Source organism: Eubalaena glacialis, chromosome 4 (genome assembly GCF_028564815.1).
Source record: "Eubalaena glacialis isolate mEubGla1 chromosome 4, mEubGla1.1.hap2.+ XY, whole genome shotgun sequence".
Classification (NCBI taxonomy): domain Eukaryota; kingdom Metazoa; phylum Chordata; class Mammalia; order Artiodactyla; family Balaenidae; genus Eubalaena; species Eubalaena glacialis.
The window spans coordinates 185051679-185073142 of NC_083719.1; the positions used below are offsets into that span (position 1 = coordinate 185051679).

Sequence of the window (21464 nt, forward strand, 5' to 3'; positions counted from 1 at the left end):
AGTTTGGGAAGATGAGAAAGTTCTGGAGATGGGTGGAGGGGATGGATGCACGACAATGAGAATGTGCTTAATGCCACTGAGCTGTGCACTTAAAAACGGTTAAGACGGTAAATTTTATGTTATGTGTATTTTGCCACCATTTTTTAAAAAGGCTCCAGAAGTTCTCTGGACACACGCCATGGATAGAACTCCTGATTCATTTTGAATCTGTCTCCAGAGAAGATCTACATCAGTGATCCTCAAAGCGAGGCGCCTGGACCTGCCCCCATCAGCATCAACCAGGAGCTTGTTAGAAATGTAGGTTCTCGGGCCCCAGCCCAGCCCTCCTGCATCAGAAACTCCGGGGGCGGGTACCCACAGTCTTTCAATGAGCCTCCCAAGGCAATTCAGATGCCTGATAGAGTTTGAGAACCACTGGCTCAGACAACTGGGAATGGAGAGGAGGGGCCGGGATCCTGTGGGGCAGCGGCTTTTGCTCCTCTTGCTTCATCCCCCCAAGTGCCTGCTCGATATTCCCATTTTGCAGGATGGAAAACTGAGGCTGCCCAGCTGGGGCTGGTTGCCTGGTTTCGGGCACCCCCTCGTGGCTATCGTGGCTATTTCTGTCAGCACTGGGTCCTGCAGGTAAGAGGGACTTTATGAGTCTTCCACCCCCTCCCCATATTCCATTCATTCATTCCACAAATATTTATTGAGCACCTACTGTATACCAGGCACTGTTCTAGACCAGGAGGATACACGAATAAGCAGGACCAAATCCCCGACCTCAGTGAAGAGACATCTAGGGAATTCCCTGGTGGTCCTGTGGTTAGGACTCCACGTTCTCACTGCCGAGGGCCCGATCCCTGGTTGGGAACTAAAATCCCACAAGCTGCATGGCGTGGCCAAAAAAAAGAGAGAGAGAGAGAGAGATCTAGAAGACAAACAAACAAGCAAACAAGACACAAGGCGTTTCAGCTGCTAATAAATATTTTGAAACTAATACAGATGTGATACAATGAAAATAGAATGTGATTGCAAAAGGCTCCATAGCTAATACGTATTAAGCTCCTATTCCAGTGTTTTCTGATAGAACTACAAGGCAAGCCCATTTCAGTTTAACTTTTTAAATGTCATTTAAAATTTTCTAGCAACCACATTTAAAAAAATTTAAAAACCAAAAGCAGGTGAGATAACTTTTAACACTATATTTCATTGAATGCAATACATTCAAAACTTATTTCTACAGGGAATCGATAGGTAAAAGCAGTGAGCTATTTTACATGCTTTTCTGCACAGCTGCTCTTCCAAATCCAATGTGTATTTTACCTGCATGTCATTCATTCAGACCAGCCACCTGGGGGTCGCAGCTGGAAGGTGCAACTCTACTGTGTGCCCAGCAGAGTTCTCACCACTTTATGGACGGACATTCATTCACTTTACTGTAGGAAACAACCCTAGGAGCAGACGCCAGTCTTGTTCCCATTTTTAAATTTTATTTTAGTTTTCATTTTATTATTATTATTATTTTCATATTTTTTTTGGCCACGCCGCACGGCATGTGGAATCTTAGTTCCCCACCCGGGGATCGAACCTGTGACTCCAATGCTGGAAGCGTGGAGTCTTAACCACCGGACCGCCAGGGACGTCCCCGTTGTTCCCATTTTTTTAGATAAGGAAACTGGGGGGCCGGTGATTTGCCCAAAGCTGCCCAGCTGGGAAGTGATAGAAAATTCTCAGTGTAGGAATCCGGCCGGTCACTTGGTGGCACAGAAACAGAATTTGCGCTCAGATCTGCGGGGAGGGAAGGAGCAGCCCTGCCACAAGCGGTGGGACGCTGTGCCTGGTGGAAGGCAAGGCGAGCAGTGAGGGGATGGGGGGGGTGGGCAGGGATGCGCCATTCATTCATTCATCCTTGAATTTTTCCACAAATGTCTCCCAAGGACCTGCCACATGAGCCAGTCCCTTGCTGATGCCAAGGGCTCAGCGGTGGCCAGTGCGAGCAGGGCGGGACTGGGCATCCCTGGCCTCTGGGCCGGCAGGGGTTAAGGTCAGCTGCTCCCACGTGAGAGCACCTTGCGACAGAGCCACACACCCAACCAGGTCTCTCTCACTCTCGCTGGTTTGCCTGTGCCTGTCGCCCTGCTGGTTCCACCTGGCAAGGGACCGGCTAGCCTGTGGCCACCACAGGGCGGCAAAGTTGGGCAAACAGGTAGGGAGACCAGAGCTCAAGCCTCGGGTCCCCTCCCCGCCCCTGATGCCAGGCGGAAGCCCAGGCCCTAGCTCCTGTCGTCTGCCCAGAGGCCACCCAGCCTCCTAGACAGGTGAGTCCCCCACCCCGATCTGCCCACCATCCCGAAGGCACTGCCCAGACTGGGCTCCCCACTGTGGGGTCCTGGGCCCCCTGTCACCTCCCCCCACCACCAGGCTCCCCGGAAAGCAGGAAACTGACACTGCTGTGTGGGCATTTGACATAGTTTCTAAGGGATTATCTGGCCGGCAGTTACTGCCCCTGGCAGCCCGCCCAGGATGCCATAGCCACAGACTTCAGAGGGTCATTGTTGGCCCCGGCTGTTGCAGGGGGGCTGAGGGGGCAGAGACTGGCCTCTGATCCCCCAAACTGAGGAGGGGAGGCTGGCGGGGAGATGGCAGGTGAGGCAGCCTGGCACCTGCTTGGTATCTGGGCCTCCTGGTACTTCTTAAGAGGCCCCCAAGTTTTCAGACAATTGCATCTCATCTCTGTCCCCTCTCCAGGTGCTGGAGCGGGGAGAACGGGGGGTTCTGGGGAGGCTTATCTTGCTTATCTTGATTTCTTCTCTGGGTGAAATCTCCCAGTGGAGAAGTGCAGGAAGGGGCGGATGGATGGTTGTCACAACAGAGCTGACTGTGGGCAAGGAGCCAGGATGGTCTCCGGGCAAAGGAAGCTTAGACCCAGGAGAAGACAGGGATCCAGTGGCAAGAGCTTTTTCTGGGTCATTTGCTCCCAAAAAGTGCAGGACAAAGAGAACTTCCCAGCCAGCCAAGTGTCTGATTGCACCTCAAGGCCTCAAGGCTCTTTGTCTGGGCCCAAGAGGGCCCTCTGGGGCTCGGGAGGCACGAGCGTCCCAGTTGCAGGGTATAGAGCCGGCCTGGCATTTGGGGTCACTCCCGGGAAGCAGAGCTGCTTAAGATCTGGGGTCTGTGGGGTTGGGAGGGGGGACATCTCTACTGTCAGATCCCACCCTGCCTGGGTTTGGAGAGAAAAACCCATGGAGTCAAATAGAGCTGGCTTCAGTTTTCCACTCCGTAATCTGGGTATAATAAGACTCACCACGTCACAGGGCTGCTGAGAACAGCATATGATAGGGCAAGTAATAGATTCCCAGTCGTGCAGGGGTCAAGGTAAACTGTCCCACCCCAAATCAAAACTCAGAATGCCAAGCCAGTGGCAATGTCCCATTGCCTTCCTGTTTTGCGGAGGTCGAACCTGGGCTCAGAGAGGGGCAGCCACTTGCCCTGGGCTGCAGAGTAAAGTAGGGCTGTCAGCCTGATAGGAGTCAAATTGCAGAGAGTGGGGAGGTCTGGGGGCTGCCTATGCCCCCAGCCAATACCCCAGTTTCAGGATCTGTAAGAGTCCTGCCTCCCCGGCTCAGGGCTTCTGTGTGGCCCCAGTTCTGGGGAAAGTCCACCACGGGAGTTTGGGTTCCTGTTCTTCCACCTCGGGTCTGGCCTGGCGCCAGGGGAGCTGTGTTTGCTCAGGGTGGAGCCTGACACCCTTTGGAATGGGCTGAGGTTAGCGGGGAACATGACTGGGGGGGCGGGGGTGCCCAGGGAAGGAACCTGCATTTATGGAGCACCTACTGTGTGCCGAGTGCTGTTCTGGGGCTTGAGGATTCAGGGGTGATCAAGAGAAACAAAGATCCCTGCTCTTGTGGGGCTTGTGTTTTGGTGGAGGAAGACAGGCAAGAAACAAGAGACACAATAAGGAAGTAAATTGTATCCTAAATTGTATCCTGGGTTAGAGGATGGTCAGTCTTACAGGAAAAAAAAAAAAAGTGAAAGACGTACAGGGATAGGAGTAAAACAGGCAGGGGGGTGTTTTACAGTCTTAAGTAGAAAGATTAGGGGAGAATTCGTTGAGAAGGCGACATTTGAACAAAGACTTGAAGAAGTGAGTAGTTGGGGGAGGGGCATTGCAGGCAGAGCACACAGCCCGTGCAAAGGCCCTGGGGCAGTACCATGCCTGGCGAGCTGGAGGAACCGCTAGGAGGCCTGTGTGTCTGGAGCAGAGTGAGTGAGGGGGAGAGAGGGAGGAGGCGAGGGCAGGGAGGAGACGGGGCAGGTCTTGCAGGCTGGAGGGCTGTGGGTAGAGGGGGCGAGGCCTGACTCAGGTGCTCACAGGCGCCCTCTGGTGGCTGCTGCGGGGAGGACAGACTGTGGGCGGTGAGGGCGTAACCAGGCACCTGGATGGAGGGGACTGAGCTGGTCCAGGTGGGAGAGGATGCGGTGGACCAGGTGGGGGCTCAGAAGTGAGGAGAAGTGGGCGGATTCTGGACAGATTTGGGAAGAACCAACAGCATTTGCTGACTACGAAAGACAGAGTTCAGGGTGAGTGGGAGGAATGCTCTGGGACTTGAAGATGGTAACAGGTAAGACGGAGTAGTTGGGAATCTCCTCAGGGAGGAGCCTTGGATGCTAGAGTGAAGAAGGCTTTCGGTGTAATGGAGTTAAGGGATCTTTTTTTTTTAAATGTAAAAGCATGACTCTATACTAATATAAAACAAACAAGTGCTTTATGAGTTTGCTTAACTCATTAATTAATATGAGAACCAGCAAGATTTTACAGATTGTTTAAAGGAGAGAATATTGGGACTTCCCTGGTGGCGCAGCGGTTAAGAATCCGCCTGCCAATGCAGGGGACACGGGTTCGAGCCCTGGTCCCTGGCCCGGGAAGACCCCACATGCCGCGGAGCAACTAAGCCCGTGCGCCACAACTACTGAGCCTGTGCTCTAGAGCCTGCGAGCCACAACTACTGAAGCCCGCGCGCCACAACTACTGAAGCCCGCGTGCCTAGAGCCCGTGCTCCGCAGCAAGAGAAGCCACCGCAGTGAGAAGCCCTCACACCGCAACAAAGAGTAGCCCCCGCTCGCCGCAACTAGAGAAAGCCCACGCTCAGCAACGAGGACCCAACGCAGCCAAAAATAAATAAATTAATTATTTTTTTTAAAAAAAAGGAGAGAATATTAAGAAAGAACACACACACAGGCAATCAATGCTGAAATGAATTTACAAATAGTTGTAAAGCTGGTCAATAGCCACAGGGAAATAATCAGTGGTCTCCACGGGACAAAATTCATTTGTATTTCTATGGACAAGAATCCTTTGAGATACCACCAGTTTCTTATAATTTACAGAGTTTTAAAATAGTTCGAAGACCATAAGAAGCACAGATATCTAAAGAGGGTACCCAGAGCCTGGCATTGATCAGGTGCTCAATAAATATCCTTGACCGAATGCTAGGGAGCTATGGAATATTCTTGAGCTAAAGCCACAGCTTGTTAACTGCACGCTCATTGCTGAGACTGTTTGTTTATTTTTTGGTTTTGGGATCTTAGTTCCCTGACCAGGAATGGAACCCACGCCCCCTGCAGTGGAAGCGCGGAGTCTTGACCACTGGACCTCCAGGGAAGTCCCGACTTATTTGTTGAATGTCTGCTCTCCGTGCTGGTCTGTGAGCTCTATCTCTGCAGTGTCCTAGGCTCCCAGAACAGTGCCTGGTATGCAGTAGGTGCTCCATAAATGAATGAATAGCTCATGGGGAACCACCTAAGATCCTGAACAGAATAGAAAGACCAGTGCTGTGTGCTTTAGCAGGACACATTCTGGCTGTGGCAGGCTCAGCCTCAAGGCAGATAAGGGTCAGCAACATGAGGGGTGGGGTCTCAGGGGACCTTTCATGGGGTGTGGTGGGGGGAGCTGGTGTGGGTACAGGTGCAGGGGCCAGACTGAAACCAGGGATGGTGAGGAAGGTGTCAGGGGCCTGGGTTCTTCCCCCAGCCATTGCACACAACGATGGAAGCTTGAAATAGACAATTTTGCAGGTGGTCCCCATCCAGCTCTGGAGGACACCATAACTCCTTTTCATTTTTTCCCAGTGGGGGCTTGTCTCCCTCCTTCTGGCCTGAGTGGAGGAACTACAGGGAGCACCCAGGCAAACCTTTCTGTGCACCTGCTACGTGCCAGCTGCTTTAATTTGTGAACCTTCCTGATCATAGCGCTCAAAGTCGGAACCAGGTCCCATTATACAGATGAGGAAACTGAGGCAGGAAGCAGCGGGGCTGGGATTCTCCCCAGGCACTGCTCTGCCCCCTGCCGTGGAGCTTCCTTCTAGGGCTTCCTCCCACTTAGGGGGTGGGGGGTGGGTGACACCCTCTGTGACCCCCTCCAGCCACCCCCAGAAGAGTCTTCACCCCTCCTCGCTTTCCCCTCCCTCCAACATCAAAGTACTCGCCCTAAGGTGCCCCGGGACCCGCATGGTGCCAACCTCTGGGACATTCCTCAGTGCTGTGCTCATCAGCAAGCCCACCCCACCCAGAAACTGCCCTTCCTCCTGAGCCCTCTGGCTGAACCATAACCCCAGTCCAGGCATGAGGAAAGCATCAGACAAACCCCAAATGAGGAGCATCGTACAAAATCCCTGACCCGTCTCCTCCAGACGGAAAAGGTCACAGAACGAGGGGAGCGGAGCCCGAGAAGACGTGATCCCACAGACATGAACACACTGTGGGATACTGGATGGGCTCCTGGTGCAGATTTCACATTAGTAAAACCTGAATACAGCGTGGAGTTTAGTTAATAGTGATGAGGATGTAGTTTCTTAGTTTTGGCAAATATACCGTGGTGGTCATGTAAAATGTTAATGTTGAGAGAAACTGGTTGAGGAGCATAGGGGGACTCTCTGAATTATATCTACAACTTTTCTGTCAATTTAAAACTAGTGCAGGGGCTTCCCTGGTGGCGCAGTGGTTGAGAATCTGCCTGCTAATGCAGGGGACACGGGTTCGAGCCGTGGTCTGGGAAGATCCCACATGCCGCGGAGCAACTGGGCCCGTGAGCCACAATTACTGAGCCTGCGCATCTGGAGCCTGTGCTCCGCAACAAGAGAGGCCGCGATAGTGAGAGGCCCGCGCACCGCGATGAAGAGTGGCCCCCGCTTGCCACAACTAGAGAAAGCCCTTGCACAGAAACAAAGACCCAACACAGCCATAAATAAATACATAAATTAATTAAAAAAAAAAAAAAAAAACTAGTCCAAAATAAAATGTTTCTTTTGTTTTTTGGCCACGCTGTGTGGCTTGTGGGATCTAAGTTCCCCGACCAGGGATTGAACCCGGGGCCTCGGCAGTGAAAGTGCCGAGTCCTAACCACTGGACCGCCAGGGAAGTCCTCAAAATAAAATGTTTATTTAAAACATTTTTTTTGCAGGGCCTCTGGGTTTGGACTCACTGCTCCCCCAGTTCCCGCCTACAGCCCCCAGTCTGTCCTCCCGGCAGTGGCCACCAGAGCGCGCCTGGGAGCACCGAGTCAGGCCCCGCCCCTCCTCTGCCCACAGCCCTCCAGGGTCCCACCTCCCTGGAGGTAAAAACCCAAGTCCTCCCCGCAGCCCACAGGGACCTGCACGACCTGCCCTGTCCCGTCCCTGCCCTCCCCTCCTCCCTCTCTCCCCCTCACTTACTCTGCTCCATCCACACGGGCCTCCTCGCTGTTCCTACAACACGCCAGGCATGGTCCTGCCCCAGGACCTTTGCACCAGCTCTCCCATGGCGCCTCCCTCACCTCCTTCAGGTCTAGCTGTTACTTCTGCCCACATACCACTCACTTAGGTCACTCCTATTAATCTCAGTACCACCTCCTCAGAGAAGCCCTCCCGGAGCCCACAGCCCAGGTTGTGCCTCTGTACCTATGCTCTCAGAAATCTAGGTGGGACTTGTTATTTCTGTTACGTGATGATCTGATTATTGTCTATCTCCCCTGAGGACGCTTGGCTTCCTTTAGGGCAGGGACTGGGTCTGCGTCAGTGCTGGGTATACACAGTGGGCGATCAGTAAACCTCGAGTGAATGAGCCAGCACCCAGCCAGGCTGCAGAGCTGCTTCATTCTTGGGCTCTGGTGAGACCTGTTAGGCCACAGATAAGACCTCAGCCTCCTGCAGCCTCGCAAAGCAGCCTACACCAGGGAGACCACAAGCTCCCAGCGTGAACGAACCCCCCAGGCTCCCACCGCTCCTGGCGACCACGACCCACTGGGAGACCTCAACCCAGTCCCTACCCACTTTGGGCCTCAGTTTCCCTGTAGGCGCTCAGAAGGGGCAGAGGAGGATCATCCCACAGGTTTCTCTGAATCCTCCCTTCCCCCAGCTCTTCCGGCCATGCGCACACTGCCCCCTCCTGGTTGTAGTTTGCACTGCAATTTCAAACGGGAATTCCGTCCCCCATCACCTCTCGTTTCTGTACTTGGCGCATAGCAGGGGCTTGCAATATTTTTGTTGAGTGAATGACTGAATAGGTGGGAAAATGAATGCATGAATGACACCGCCTCTGGCCTGTGAGGCAGCACTGGATGCACCCTTCTCCAAAGCCCTGCATTTGAGCACAGCGTCATCCGATGGGTACTAGGGAGACACTGAGTGTTCTTTTTTTGAAATTTATTTATTTACTTATTTTTGGCTGCGTTGGGTCTTCGTTGCTGCCCGCGGGCTTTCTCTAGTTGCGGTGAGCAGGGGCTTCTCTTGCTGTGGAGCACGCGCTCTAGGCGTGCAGGCTTCAGTAGTTGAAGCACGCAGGCTTCAGCAGTTGTGGCTCCCTGGCTCTAGAGCGCAAACTCAGTAGTTGTGGCACTCGGGCTTAGTTGCTCCGAGGCATGTGGGATCTTCCTGGCCCAGGGATCAAACCCATGTCCCCTGCATTAGCAGGAGGATTCTTAACCACTGCGCCACCAGGGAAGTCCCAGTGAGTGTTCTTGAGCAGGGCATGAATATGTGAGGTGGCTGAAGGAAGACCATGTGTCTTGTGGTGGTTGCTCCCCTTCTTAGAGGGGTTTAAAGTGGGGTTTCTCTACCTCAGCACTATTGGCTTTTGGGGCCCAATCGTTCCCTGGGATGTCAGGCTGGGGGATGGGGGGCAAATTACCCTACAGTGAGAAGCACTGGTATAGACTGAGCGGTGTGGGGTCAAACAGAGCCAAATCCAGGGCCAAATCCAGCTCTTCTAGTTGGGCTTGCCACTCGACCCATCTGGCCTCAGTTTTCTCAGCTGCAAAATGGTCACGTGGATATCTGTGTAACAGTGGCTGGGGCAAAGCAAACACTCAATAAGCATGAGCCAGCTTACTTGTCTGATTTTGCCAGACCTACATCCAATCAGTAACTCCTCCCCAGTCCTCCCCAGTAATCGCAGCCACGAACCCCTGCATGCACGTGGCAGTGGGGAACTTATTTATGTTTTGTCCTATGAGTCATTAAAGCAAATACACATCTATTTAGAAAATATTTGACTTTCTTCTACCTAAAATCATGTTGTGTGCCACCTGCTGGTGACCCAAGGTCATGTTGGGAAAGGCTGAGCTTTCCCCTTTAGCCATGAGGTTCCAAGCAGGTCCTTAGAAGGGGGTTTCTGCAAATGTTTATTGCCTTGGGGCCCTTTGGGGACCCTTGAGGGGTTGATTTTGGCTAACTGGGGTCTCCAGACTAGGTTTTGGGGGATAACTGCAGTGGGGAGTGGTGAGAAATCAACTTTGGGGGCCTCAAAGATTTTGATTATATTCTCTGCCTTGTACACTTGGCAAACTCTTATCCAACCCTAAAAACCCTAGTGGCAATACCCCCTCCTCCAGGAACACTTCCCTGATCCCCCATTTTCCCCTCTGCCTCCCCCCTTCCCACAGTCTGGAGTTCCTCTCTGCCCAGTCTTGACTGGATGAGGCTGGGAAGGGGTGTCTATGCCCAGATTTGCCCCTTCAACCTTGGCCTGAGGTGGGGCACAGGAACAGCTGGGCCTCAGGGTCTATTTTTTTTAAGCACAAAGGAATGTGTGGGTGGGGCCGATGGTGGCTCCACCCATCCAGGTGACTTCCTCCCTCCCTCCCCCCCAGGTAGAGGGTTTCCTGCTCTCGTCCTGTAGTTCCTAGACCGGGCTCCTGAGGGTGAGGCTGGGTGAGGAGAAGGAAGCCTGACCTTAACTCTGAGGAGCCTAAAGAATTTCCTCCGCCCTCGCCGCCCCGCCCTCCCCAGCTGGGGACCCAGCCAGGTGCCTAGTGTGAAGACAGGCGGGTACCACTGGATTCGGGGCAGGCCCAGAGGCGGCCGCTGTGCGCCTTCAGAAAGTCCATGCCCCTGGCCTCCCTGGGCCTCCGTTTTCTCTCTCTAAAATAGGGTAAACCTCCTGAAGATGGGGTGACCCGAGAAAGACCAGCCCTATGCTCCTGAGGTCTCTGACCCTTGACTAGCTCCTAATCCAACAGGTCTCCCTACTGAATTTCAACATGTAGAGTTTTTCGCGGATGTTAAACTTTCCGAAGCGCAGGCTCCGTTCCGAACGCGGCTGTAATCCTTGCCGGGTCTTCCTCGCAGCCTTGCCTGGCTGGTCTCCAGCCCTGCCGCTGGCTAGTGCTCAGCTGGGCGGGAAACCCGGCCTGGAATTCCCACCCCTGGGCCTGGATCCTGTGTTGGGAGGGGAAGGGGGGACGAAGACTGCCTCGGCGGCGTTCCGAAGGCGTGTCGGGGCGGGGGCGGGGCCGGTAGGGGCCAAGGAGGAGGAAGAGGTGCAGGTGCAGCCCCGGCGGCGGAGCGGACTGGAGGAGGGCGAGAGCTGGGCACCTGCTTCGCCGCGACCCTCCCCAGCCTCCTCCCTCAGGCCAGGGTTGGGGGCCAATTGTTTCTAGGCCCCCCTGGGGCAGAGGCACTGGACGGCCCCCGGGTGGACTATGGCGGTGAGATTCCAGGCGAGTAGCCCGCCGAGGGCGGGAGGGGGAGGGGACCGAGCTGGGGTCCGGGCTGGGACCTGGATCCAGGACCCCAGATCACCCTCTGCCTAGGTAACAGATGGGGAAACTGAGGCCCAGAGGAATGTGGTGGCTAGCCGGAGGCTGCACGGGCAGAGGCGTCCGCGCCCACTGGCCTCCAAAGCGGCCTCCGGGGGCTTCCTCTGTCCTGGGTCTGCCTTCGCAGGTAGACCTGGGTTCAAATCCCATTTTTTCTGCGTAACTTTGGGCCGGTGAATCCATGCGTCTCCGAACCTCATCTATAAAGTGAATGATGGTCACCTTATAGAAGGGCGTAGGAAGGATTCCAGGACAAAAGTGTGTTGCAAAGCGCCTGGCACGTAGTAGGTGCCCGGTTTCCCGGGAGATCAGCGGAGTTAAGCTTCAGCACTAAGGGCGGAACCGTGGGCAGGGACTTCATTTGTGGCGGGAGCGGCTTTGGCGAATGCGGCGAGGCTGCGGACGAGGGGATCCCCATTTATTGGGTGCCTACTGTATACAGAGCCGTTCACTTGGGCGACCTGGTAGACATGGGCGTCGAGAGCTCCGTTTTGCACCGAGCAAGCCGACCGGGGCTGCGAGAGGGAATCCCTGTGGCTCTGTCTCGGGGGGACTTCGCTCTCCAGGGCTGAAGCTTGAATCGACTTTGTCACACCCACCCCACTGGGTCTCAGGTCGGGCCCCAGAGGGGTAAACAGGCCTAGGCTGTTTACGTGGCTTGCCCCAGGCCGGACCGCCCGAGGCTCTAGGGCCGGGCAGTTCTGGTTCCCGCCGCCTCCTTCCCGGCAGCAAGGAACCGCTCCCAGAATCCAGTCCCCAGCTCGAGTATTTGTGACCCCCCTTCCCCTCCCCCTCCCCACCCCCGCCGTTGTTCCCAGAGGTTGGAGTGGGGAGGGGGAGAGCAGACAGCAGCCTGGTAGCCAAGTGCCCGGGGCGGTGTGACTTGGTAAGACCTGTCCCTCTGGAGGCGTCTCCTCTCCGGTGTTTCTGTCCCGCGCGTGGCAGGGGGCGAGGACGAAGGCCCGGGCCCCGCCCCCTCGGAGCGCACCTTGACGGGGGCGGGGCTGAGGAGGCTAGGACCTCAGGACGTACCTGGTTGAGTTCCTGGCGGAATCAGCTTTTTATTCCACCATTCACGCATTCCTCAAACTCCCGCGTGCCTGGTCTTGTGGGGAAAATGCTGGGGTCCCAGGGCCCCCAGCCCTGCCCACTAGGAATCCCCTGACTAGAGGGATGTAGGGGAGACAGGTGGACTGGGACATCCCAGGCCCCAGTAATCAGAGACGTAAAATGGGGCGGGGGCGGGGGGCCTTGAGGACTCATTTCCTGGAGGAAGAGACAATGGCACTGGGGCTGTGAAGGATGAATAAGAGTTTGCCAGGGAGCGCAGCATGTGCAAAAGCCTGGAAAGGAGCTGATTGGAGGGCCCATCACCAACGCACCCAGAGAGACAGCCCTGCCCAGCCTTCACAGCCCAAGAGGAAGGACCAGAAACTCACTAATTGATGATTAAACAGGATAATTTAAGATGGTTTTGGATGTCATGAATAAAACCTCATAAATTAAGTAGGGAGGGGAGGTAGGGTGCCAGGGAAGATTGGCTAGTCTAGTAGGGTCCCCTGGGGAGGTTGCGTTTGAGCTGAGACCTGAGTGTCCGTGGCAGCTGTGTGCATCCTTGGAGGGTAACAAGGCACAGGGGACTGCCAGGGAAATGTTTGGAGGTGAACTAAGTTGAGGTGGGATGTGGCGTTAGGCATGACCCCATGGGTCATGGAGAGTCCTGTAGTATCCATGGAGGCAAACCTACACAAGCTGGGACAAGCCCCAGCCACCTGCGCCTGCCCCCTCAGGGGCCCTGATTCCCTGTGGGCTGTTTTTTTTTTTTTTTTTTTTTTTTTTTTTTTTAATTTTTATTTATTTATTTATTTATTTTTGGCTGTGTTGGGTCTTCGTTTCTGTGCGAGGGCTTTCTCTAGTTGCGGCAAGCGGGGGCCACTCTTCATCGCGGTGCGCGGGCCTCTCACTATCGCGGCCTCTCTTGTTGCGGAGCACAGGCTCCAGACGCGCAGGCTCAGTAGTTGTGGCTCACGGGCCTAGTTGCTCCGCGGCATGTGGGATCTTCCCAGACCAGGGCTCGAACCCGTGTCCCCTGCATTGGCAGGCAGATTCTCAACCACTGCGCCACCAGGGAAGCCCCTGTGGGCTGTTTTTTAAAATAAGGCCAGGAAATCAAAATTCTGGGAGGCCGTTTAATGACACTAAGCATAAAATCAAAGCAAGTGAAAAGGTTCTGTTCTGAAAAATAAGTTCAGAAGGAAAAAAAAAAAAAAAAAAAAGCAGAAGGATACTGTAGCCCGGTGGTTAAGATTAAAGGTATGGGATGGGCTGCCAAGGTTTGCGGAGCGCTGTGTGAGCTCCAGCAAGTTACTGAACCTCTCTGGGCTTCCTTTTCCTCCCCTGTAAGGCAGGAAAGCAGGAATAGGAGAAGTGCCACTTTCTGAGGTCACTCAGGGGTAAATGAATGGGTACGTGCAATGCGCTCGCTGGCAGCGCACGGAATAGTGTTGCTTAGTAATATTATGCAGAGGAAGAAGGTCATTATTATTACTTCTCACAACAACACTGTCATCTCTCCCAGAGGCTCCTTTTTCTATTCGTGCATGACTCCGTGCCCGCTTCCACACCTCAGCGCTGAAAGACGGGGCGGCGGGGGTGATTTCACAGATGGGGAAGATGAGGCTGGAGAGGCACCACCACAGCCAGCAAAGGGCAGACTGCAGGATTTGAGGCTCAGTTGAGAGAGCAGACCTGGCTCCCAGGAGTGTCCGTGAGGCCCTGCCCTTGGCTTTGTTTCCCTCTTCTCCGCCCCCTTCCTACCTCCGGGGAGCCTGGAATGCTGCTCTCCTGGGAACCTCTAAGAAAAGGCACCGGAACACATCACACCAATGGAGGGCTCACAGGGAATCCCCCGCCCTCGCAGTGCTGAGCTGGGCAACCAGGCTGGGGAGGGAGCGTCATTTCTACAAGGTCCCCGGGGGAGTGGGACAGCCCCGCAGAAGGTAAGGGATGGGTGGGGGCTGGCTTCCCGGCGGGCTCCACATCCCCCCCTTCTGCCAGTATCTCCCGGCTGAGTGACCTCTACTCCCGGAGCCTGTGATCTCACCTATACCCTGGGCTTGAAAATAACAGAATCCACGCCCCGCAGCCCCACCCTCCAGCCCCACCCTCCAATTGCTCTGTTGTCTTGGCAAGTGACTTCCCCTCTCTGTGCCTGGCTTTCCTCTTCTGTGACGGGGGATAATAGAATGCCCCTTAGTGAGCAGATTAAATGAGATCTTACCTGTGAAGTGCTTGGTGCAAAGGAAGCACTTCATTCATTCATTCATTCCTTAGATAGTTAGAATCTCTCCTATGATCCAGGCACTCAGGCTAAACTTTGATTGAGGCAGATAAAAATCTCTGACCTCTGAAGCCAATATTCTAGAGGGAGAAGGGCAGTGACCAGATTTTAAAAATCTAGAGAGTGTCAAGGGATCACAAGTTCTGTGAACGAGGAATCAGGGAAAGGAGGATAAACTGGTCTGTTGTGGGATGGCAAGCGTTCCAGTTCCAGACAGGGTGGTTGGGAGAAGGAGGTGAGGGAGCGGGCCAGGTGCAGATCTGGGGGGAGAGAGATCCAGGCAGAGGAGATGGCTCGTGCAAAGGTCCTGGGGCAGGACCGGGCTTGGTGTGTGGGAGGAACATCGAGGAGCCCTGAGTGTCTGGAGCAGAGTGAGACCCTTGTGTCTGCAGGCCTTGCTAGATCCCGCCCCCCCCCCCCCCCCCCCCCCCGGCAGGGACTGAGCCAGACCTTCCAGAGGGACAGTGACAAGGACTCACATTTCCTCTGCTCCCACCACAGTATGGCACTATTAACATTTGGAGATGGATCATTGTTTGTGGTGGGGTCTGACTGTGCACTACACGTAGGGGTTTGAGCAGCACCCCTGGCCCCCACCCCCTCGATGCCAGGAGCACCCCCCAGTCATGACAACCACAGATGTCCCCAGATACCACCCAGTGCCCTCTGGGGGAGGGGGTAGAATGGTCCTGGATTGAGAACCACTGATTTAAGTCCATTTTGCAGGTGAGAAAACTGAGATCTCAAGAGAGGTAGCAACTAACTCACAGACTTGGGCCATGGGAGTGTCAGAGCCAGGCTCCACACCCAGGTATGGGGACCCCTGATTGCTCTGATAGACCTCATGTCCACCTTCCCTGTCACCTCCCACCAGGTGCTGGACATGGAGGAGCTGACCATCTGGGAACAGCACACAGCCACGATCAGCAAGGTGGGGCCTCCCTCTCTCTGCGTGGGTGCTGACGGGAATGATGGGTTGGTCCCTGCAGGACAGCCTTTGTCCCAATGAGAAGCAAAATCACGTTCTGTCTCTCATCCCCCCTCAGGACCCCCGCCAAGGCTTCGGCATTGCAATATCTGGTGGCCGAGACCGGCCCAGTGGATCAGTGGTTGTGTCCGATGTGGTGCCCGGAGGACCAGCTGAGGGCCGGCTACAGTGAGTGTCAAGGCAGCTGGGTTCCGGCCGGGGGTGGGGGTGGGGGGACACATCAAGAGGAGGGAACTGTGTGGGCCAAAGCCAGGAGGCTGGAAAGTGCCTGGCGCCTTCCAGCTCTGTCAGTACAGGGCTTGGAGCTGGCAGCGGGACAGTCAGTGACTAGCCCCCACTCTCCTCAAGGCACTGGTCCTCTGATGAGTTCTGGGGGTCATAGTGGCCCCAGGATGCTCCTGGAGCAAATATCCTGGAAACCTCTTTTTGGCTGGAGGGAGAGAGACCCAGTGTCCTGAGCCCTTGGGGGTAGGAGGCTCCTGGGAGTTATGTTGGGAAAATGGTTCTGGGACCCAAGAGGCTGACGGGTGATATGGCTCAGCTCAGAATCAGCGACCAGCTTCAGAGAGAGAGAGTATGAAACGGACAGGGAGAGAAGGGGAGAAAAGCAGGAAGAGGGGGCCCGAGAGAAAGAAGTGAGGGGGTACAGGGACACCAGGTGTAATTGCAGCTTATGTTCTATGATTGCATTTCACTATTATGTGGGTTCTGCGATCAGCCCCATTTTACAGATGAGGAAACTGAGGCCCAGAAGGATAAATGTCTTCATGAGTCTGGGGACACCAGTGAATCAGAACCAGGCTTTGTACACGTGGGGGTACCTGCCAGGGGCCCTCAGGGCAGGCCTGGGGAGAGGGGCTCCTGGGTGATGTCTCCTCCCTGAGACCCGGCCTCCTCCCTCAGGACAGGGGACCACATCGTCATGGTGAATGGGGTCTCCATGGAGAGTGTCACCTCCACCTTCGCCATTCAGATACTCAAGACCTGCACAAAAGTGGCCAACATTGTGAGTGGGGGCTCGGTGGGAGAGGCAGCCCCTGGCTCAGGTGGCACTTCTGCCCCTGGCTGAACCCCACTCCCCCTGGTCCTGCTGCCCATGGGCAGTATGAGTATAAGCTTCCCCAAGCAAGTGGAATCTTGTTGCCATTCACAGCTTGGATGTTAAGGCCCAGAGGGACCAGAGTCCCCCAGGGTTCCCCAAGGTCCCCCATGGGATGGGGCAAAGCCTTGAGCTGCCCCCTGCCACCCCGACCATCTCTGCCTGCCCTAACAGACAGTCAAGCGTCCCCGGAAAGTCCAGCTGCCCACCACCAAGGCCACCTCTGGCCGGGGACACCAGGACTCGGACGAGGAAGATGGGCCACGGCGGCTGGACGAGGCTGACCACGGCCAGGGCTACGAGGGTGACACGTCCAGCGGCTCTGGCCACTCCTGGGGCGAGCGCTCCCGCCGGCCAAGGACAGGTCGCCGGAGCCGGGCCGGCAGCCATGGGCGCAGGAGCCCAGGCGGTGCTTCCGAGGCCAACGGGCTGGCCCTAGTGTCTGGCTTCAAGCGGCTGCCGCGGCAGGACGTGCAGATGCGGCCCGTGAAGTCCGTGCTGGTGCGGAGGAGAGACAGTGATGGTGAGCGTGGGGGCCACGTTGTCGGCAGTGGGGCTTGGCATCTCCGGGAACGGGCAGCACTGCTGCCCCAAAATCTGATCACATATGGTGTGTGGTCAGCAGAATAATGGCCTCCAAAGATACCCACATCCTGGTCCCAGGACCTTATAGGGCAGAGGGGACTTTGCATGTGGGATTAAGTTAAGGCCCCTGAGATGGGGATGACCCTGGATTCCCCGGAGGGTCCTAGTGTCATCACAGGGTCCTTATAAGAGGGAGGCGGGGGGTCAGAGGCAGAGAGAGACGGGAGATGCTGCGCTACTGGCTGTGAGGATGGGGGAGGGGCCGTGAGCCAGGGATGCGGCGCCTCTAGAAGCTGGAAAAGGCGGGAACCGATGCTCCCCTGGAGCCTCCGGAAGGATCAGCCCTGCCCACACCTGGATTTTAGCCCCGTGGAGGCCCATTTCAGACTATGAGATAAATTTGTGTTGTATTATAGCCACTAAGTTTGTGGCAGTTTGGTACAGCAACAGGAAACTCACACATCATGACATCAGTAGACTGTCAAGGGATTAGTAGGTATAGAACAGTAGGGACGTGATCTCTCATTCCTGTCTTGAGTCAATGGCAGTATTGTGACCTTGGAATTCTGGTCATGATGTGACAAATGGCACTGGGATATCTACCCCACATTGTAATTTTAATAATCCTGAAAACGCTCATGGTGATGTCACTGAGTATTGGGGCTGTGACCCCTAAGCCCCTTTGGTGATGTCGTCAGGGTGTTGGGAAGGGACAGCCTGGCTCTGCTCCTTCTCAGGTGCCTGCTGTGCAATGATATCAGAATCCCTGCCCCAGAGCCTTTGCATGGGCTGTTCCCCCCCCCATCCTGAAATGACCTTCCCAAGACCCTTGCAGGGTTTGCTCCCTTGCTTCATCCAAGACCCAGCTCAGACGTCACCCCCTGAGAGAGGCCATCCCCCACCACCTGTCCCCAAACTGCCCCTCCGCGGCCACTCTCCCCACCTCCTGGCTTACTCTCTCTCTCTTTTTTTCTTTTACTACTTTTTATTTTTTTAATTATTTATTTATTTATTTAAAAAATTTATTTATTTCTTTTTGGCTGCCTTGGGTCTTCGTTGCTGCACGTGGGCTTTCGCTAGTTGAGGCAAGCAGGGGCTACTCTTCAGTGCCGTGCGCGGGCTTCTCATTGCAGTGGCTTCTCTTGTTGCACAGCACAGGCTCTAGGCGCGTGGGCTTCAGTAGTTGTGGCACTCGGGCTCAGTAGTCGTGGCACACGGGCTTAGTTGCCCCGCGGCATGTGGGATCTTCCCGGACCAGGGTTAGAACCTGTGTCCCCTGCATTGGCAGGTGGATTCTTAACCACAGCACCACCAGGGAAGTCCCCCAGCTTTTTCTCTTCCCAGTGCTCAGCATCACCGGGTGCTTGTGTGTTCCATCTCCCCCAACTACAGGGGACCAGGTCTGCTTTGTCACACGCCGACAGGCACCTGCAGGGGGAGAGTGCCCGCTGGAAAGGGGCAGCAGGCTGAAGCCTGCCCCCTCCCTGCAGGACAGCAGCCTGGAAGGTGGGATGGTTGAGGGCAGGTGAGAAGGCTGAGGTCTGAGAGCCCCTGGCAGCCCAGAACCCAGGCCCTGCCTCAGTTTCCCTCCTCTTCCCCCCACAGATTTCGGGGTCAAACTGGGCAGTCAGATCTTCATCAAGCACATCACAGAATCGGGCCTGGCTGGCCGGAACAGCAGGCTCCAGGAAGGAGACCTCATCCTACAGGTGAGCCCAGGCTTCCTGTCAAGGGGCAGGGAGACTGGGGCCAGAGGGTAACAGTGTTACCGAGGCATATGGCACGGTCAGCAGAGCTGGTTCTGAACTACTTGCCTCCTGCATTGTGGCCTGTTTCACAAAGGTTGGAGATGGCTATGCAGGATTTTCCCCCCTTCCCCACATCTGCTGCAAATCCATTGCCAAATGTCGGTTTCTAGCACCCCCTTTGGGTTGTCTGTTTCTAGTATCCCCAGAATCACATGACCTGCTGGCTACAGCACTGATTCATGGGCCTGCCTTAGGTGCCTGGATGCTAATGGTCCAGAGACCAGGCTTTGAGGAGCAGCTCTGCCTTAAGAGCTTGGTTTCCTTCTAGACTCCTCCCCTGAAAATCTGTTTCTAGTGATTCCTAGTGTTTGATATCCAAATCATTTCTGGTTGATTGTTTCTAGAGTTTCCTCAGAGTTGTCTGTTTCTAGTGACCCTGAGGAATTGTCTGTTTCTAGTAGTTTGGGGCTGACACTTGAAACAGAGCTTGGAGGTGGGGCTGGGGGCTAGAAGGGTTACTGAAAACAGACATTCCCAAGAGAAAATGTTAGCAATGGATTCCTGGTGAGGGGAGATGACATTAAATCCCTCCTAGGAATTGTATGTTTCTAATCCACTTCTAGATGTCTGTTTCCAGTACCTCCTAGAGATTGTCTGTTTCTAGTATCTAAGTATTTACTCCCTCTCCCCCAATTAGAGTTGTTTCTAATATCTGTTCCCAGTGTCTCCTGAGAAATTTCCCCCTCTGGGGAAATGAGAGTCAATCCATTTTTAATTTTTCCCTAGCACCCCCCCCCCACCCCTCTTAGAAAATTGTCTGTTTCTAGAATTCTTCTGGAGGTCAGTTATTGGCATAGTCTCCTCTCACAGCAGGAATGCAATTCTATCATTTTCTGTTGAGAATGTCTGTTTTTAGTAACCCCTGAGGGTTGTGTGTTTCTAGTCCCCCTCACCAAGGTATCTGTTTCTAGTATCCCCTATCTCTCATGAACTTGCTTCCTCCTTCCTGATCCCTTTTAGATCAACGGGGTGTCCAGTGAGAATCTGTCACTGAGTGACACACGGCAACTGATCGAGAAGTCGGAAGGGAAACTGACTCTGCTGGTGCTCAGGGACCGAGGCCAGTTCCTGGTGAATATCCCTCCGGCCGTCAGCGACAGCGACAGCTCCCTTCTGGAGGGTGAGGGGCCAAGAGGCCGGCCCTGGGAGGTTCAAATGGAGGGCCAGGGAGGCAGGCTGTGCCAGGCAGGGCCAAGCAGGAGTTGGGAAGCCTGGCCCTGAGAGGCTCAGAGAGGGACAGAAACTTGCCCAAGGCCACACAGCAAGTTAGGGCTGGAGGCCCTCAGCTGAGTCTGACTCTGGTCTGGGCCCCTTTGCTTAGAGGGGCCTGATGTGCCCCTCTGTGAAATGGCAGCCTGGAAGGCATGCCCGTGGCTGAGATACGCTTTCCCCCGCAGACATCTCAGACCTCGGGTCAGAACTGTCTCAGGCGCCACCATCCCATGTACCACCGCCACCCCAGCATGGGCAGCGGAGTCCGGACGCCAGCCGAACCAGCTCCCCCATGTATGTAACCTCATCGGCTAGAATGGCCAAGTGGGATGGGAAAATGGGCCTATCTTTTCCAACATGGGGTAGCCTTGAGGGTGCAGTCATGGCGGCCTGCCTGGAAGAGGCCTCTCCTTCCGCACACAGTCCTTCTTGCCTCCTTATTGTGGCTCAGGGTTCTTGGTCCTGGGAGAACCAGATATGGGTGGACTTAAAGCAGAAGGGACAACAGAATTTTACAACAAGCCCTAGAAGACTTCAAAATGCATAAGCCCTGTCACCGAGCAAGGCTTTTAGAGAGTTCTCTTGGGGGCAAAATAGCCACAGCTGTGTGCAGGGATTAGAGGATGCTTATTCGTTATGATGATGTTTATAAAAGGGACAGAATGGCAGTTACTTTGTTAGTCTCCTGGGGCTGCAGTAACAAAGTGCCACAAACTGGTCGGCTTAGAACCACAGAAATTTATTGTCTCAAAGTCCTGGAGACTGAAGACCCAAGTCACGGTGTCAGGGCCACGCTGCCTCTCAAGGCTCTTAGGGGAAAATCTGTTCCAGGCCTTTCTCCTAGCTTCTGGTAGCCTCTGGCATTCCTTGGCTTCCAGGTGGCCGTCTCCCCGCTGTGTGTCTTCATGTCATCTTCCCCCGTGTGTGTGTCTCTGTGTCCAGATGTCCCCTTTTTATAAGGACACCAGTCAGACTGGATTAGCCACGCCTCCCCACCCCAGTATGACCTCAAGTTCACTAATCACATCATGATGACCCTGTTCCCAAATGAGGTCCCATTCTGAGATCCTGGGGGTTAGGACCGCAACAGATGAATTTTGAGGGTACACAATTCAGTGCCTTAAAAAACATGACTGCACAACACTTGGGGATTAGGTAACAGGCACCTCATTTAAGCCTGCAGTCCCCTGTGAAGTAGGGGGTTGTATCTGTTATCTACAGCCGCATAACAAATGACCCCCAAACCTGGCCGCTTGAAACAATGGTAAACATGTATTATCTGACCGTTGCTGAGAGTCAGGAATTGGGGATGGCTTAGCTGGGTGGTTCTGGTTCATGGTCTTGTGAGGTTACAGTCAAGACGTGGTCTAGGGCTG

General features: G+C 54.8%; 1 protein-coding gene across 5 annotated transcripts in view; it reads left to right on the forward strand.

The window, feature by feature from the left end:
- The first annotated feature begins 2090 nt into the window (after window positions 1–2090).
- TJP3 (tight junction protein 3) overlaps window positions 2091–21464 on the forward strand; it is a 30162-nt gene continuing 10788 nt past the window's right edge. For 2 of the 5 annotated variants that reach the window (XM_061190735.1, XM_061190736.1), the window contains exons 1-9: window positions 2091–2303; window positions 13635–14055; window positions 15271–15327; window positions 15443–15552; window positions 16288–16390; window positions 16658–17006; window positions 18674–18777; window positions 19837–19996; window positions 20274–20382. In XM_061190735.1, coding sequence (XP_061046718.1) covers window positions 13942–14055; window positions 15271–15327; window positions 15443–15552; window positions 16288–16390; window positions 16658–17006; window positions 18674–18777; window positions 19837–19996; window positions 20274–20382 — 1106 coding nt within the window. In that variant the 5' untranslated portion in view covers window positions 2091–2303; window positions 13635–13941. Of the gene's footprint in view, window positions 2304–10767; window positions 10958–13634; window positions 14056–15270; window positions 15328–15442; window positions 15553–16287; window positions 16391–16657; window positions 17007–18673; window positions 18778–19836; window positions 19997–20273; window positions 20383–21464 lie in introns of those variants that run through there. The other 3 variants (XM_061190739.1, XM_061190738.1, XM_061190737.1) reach the window with 3 other exon arrangements.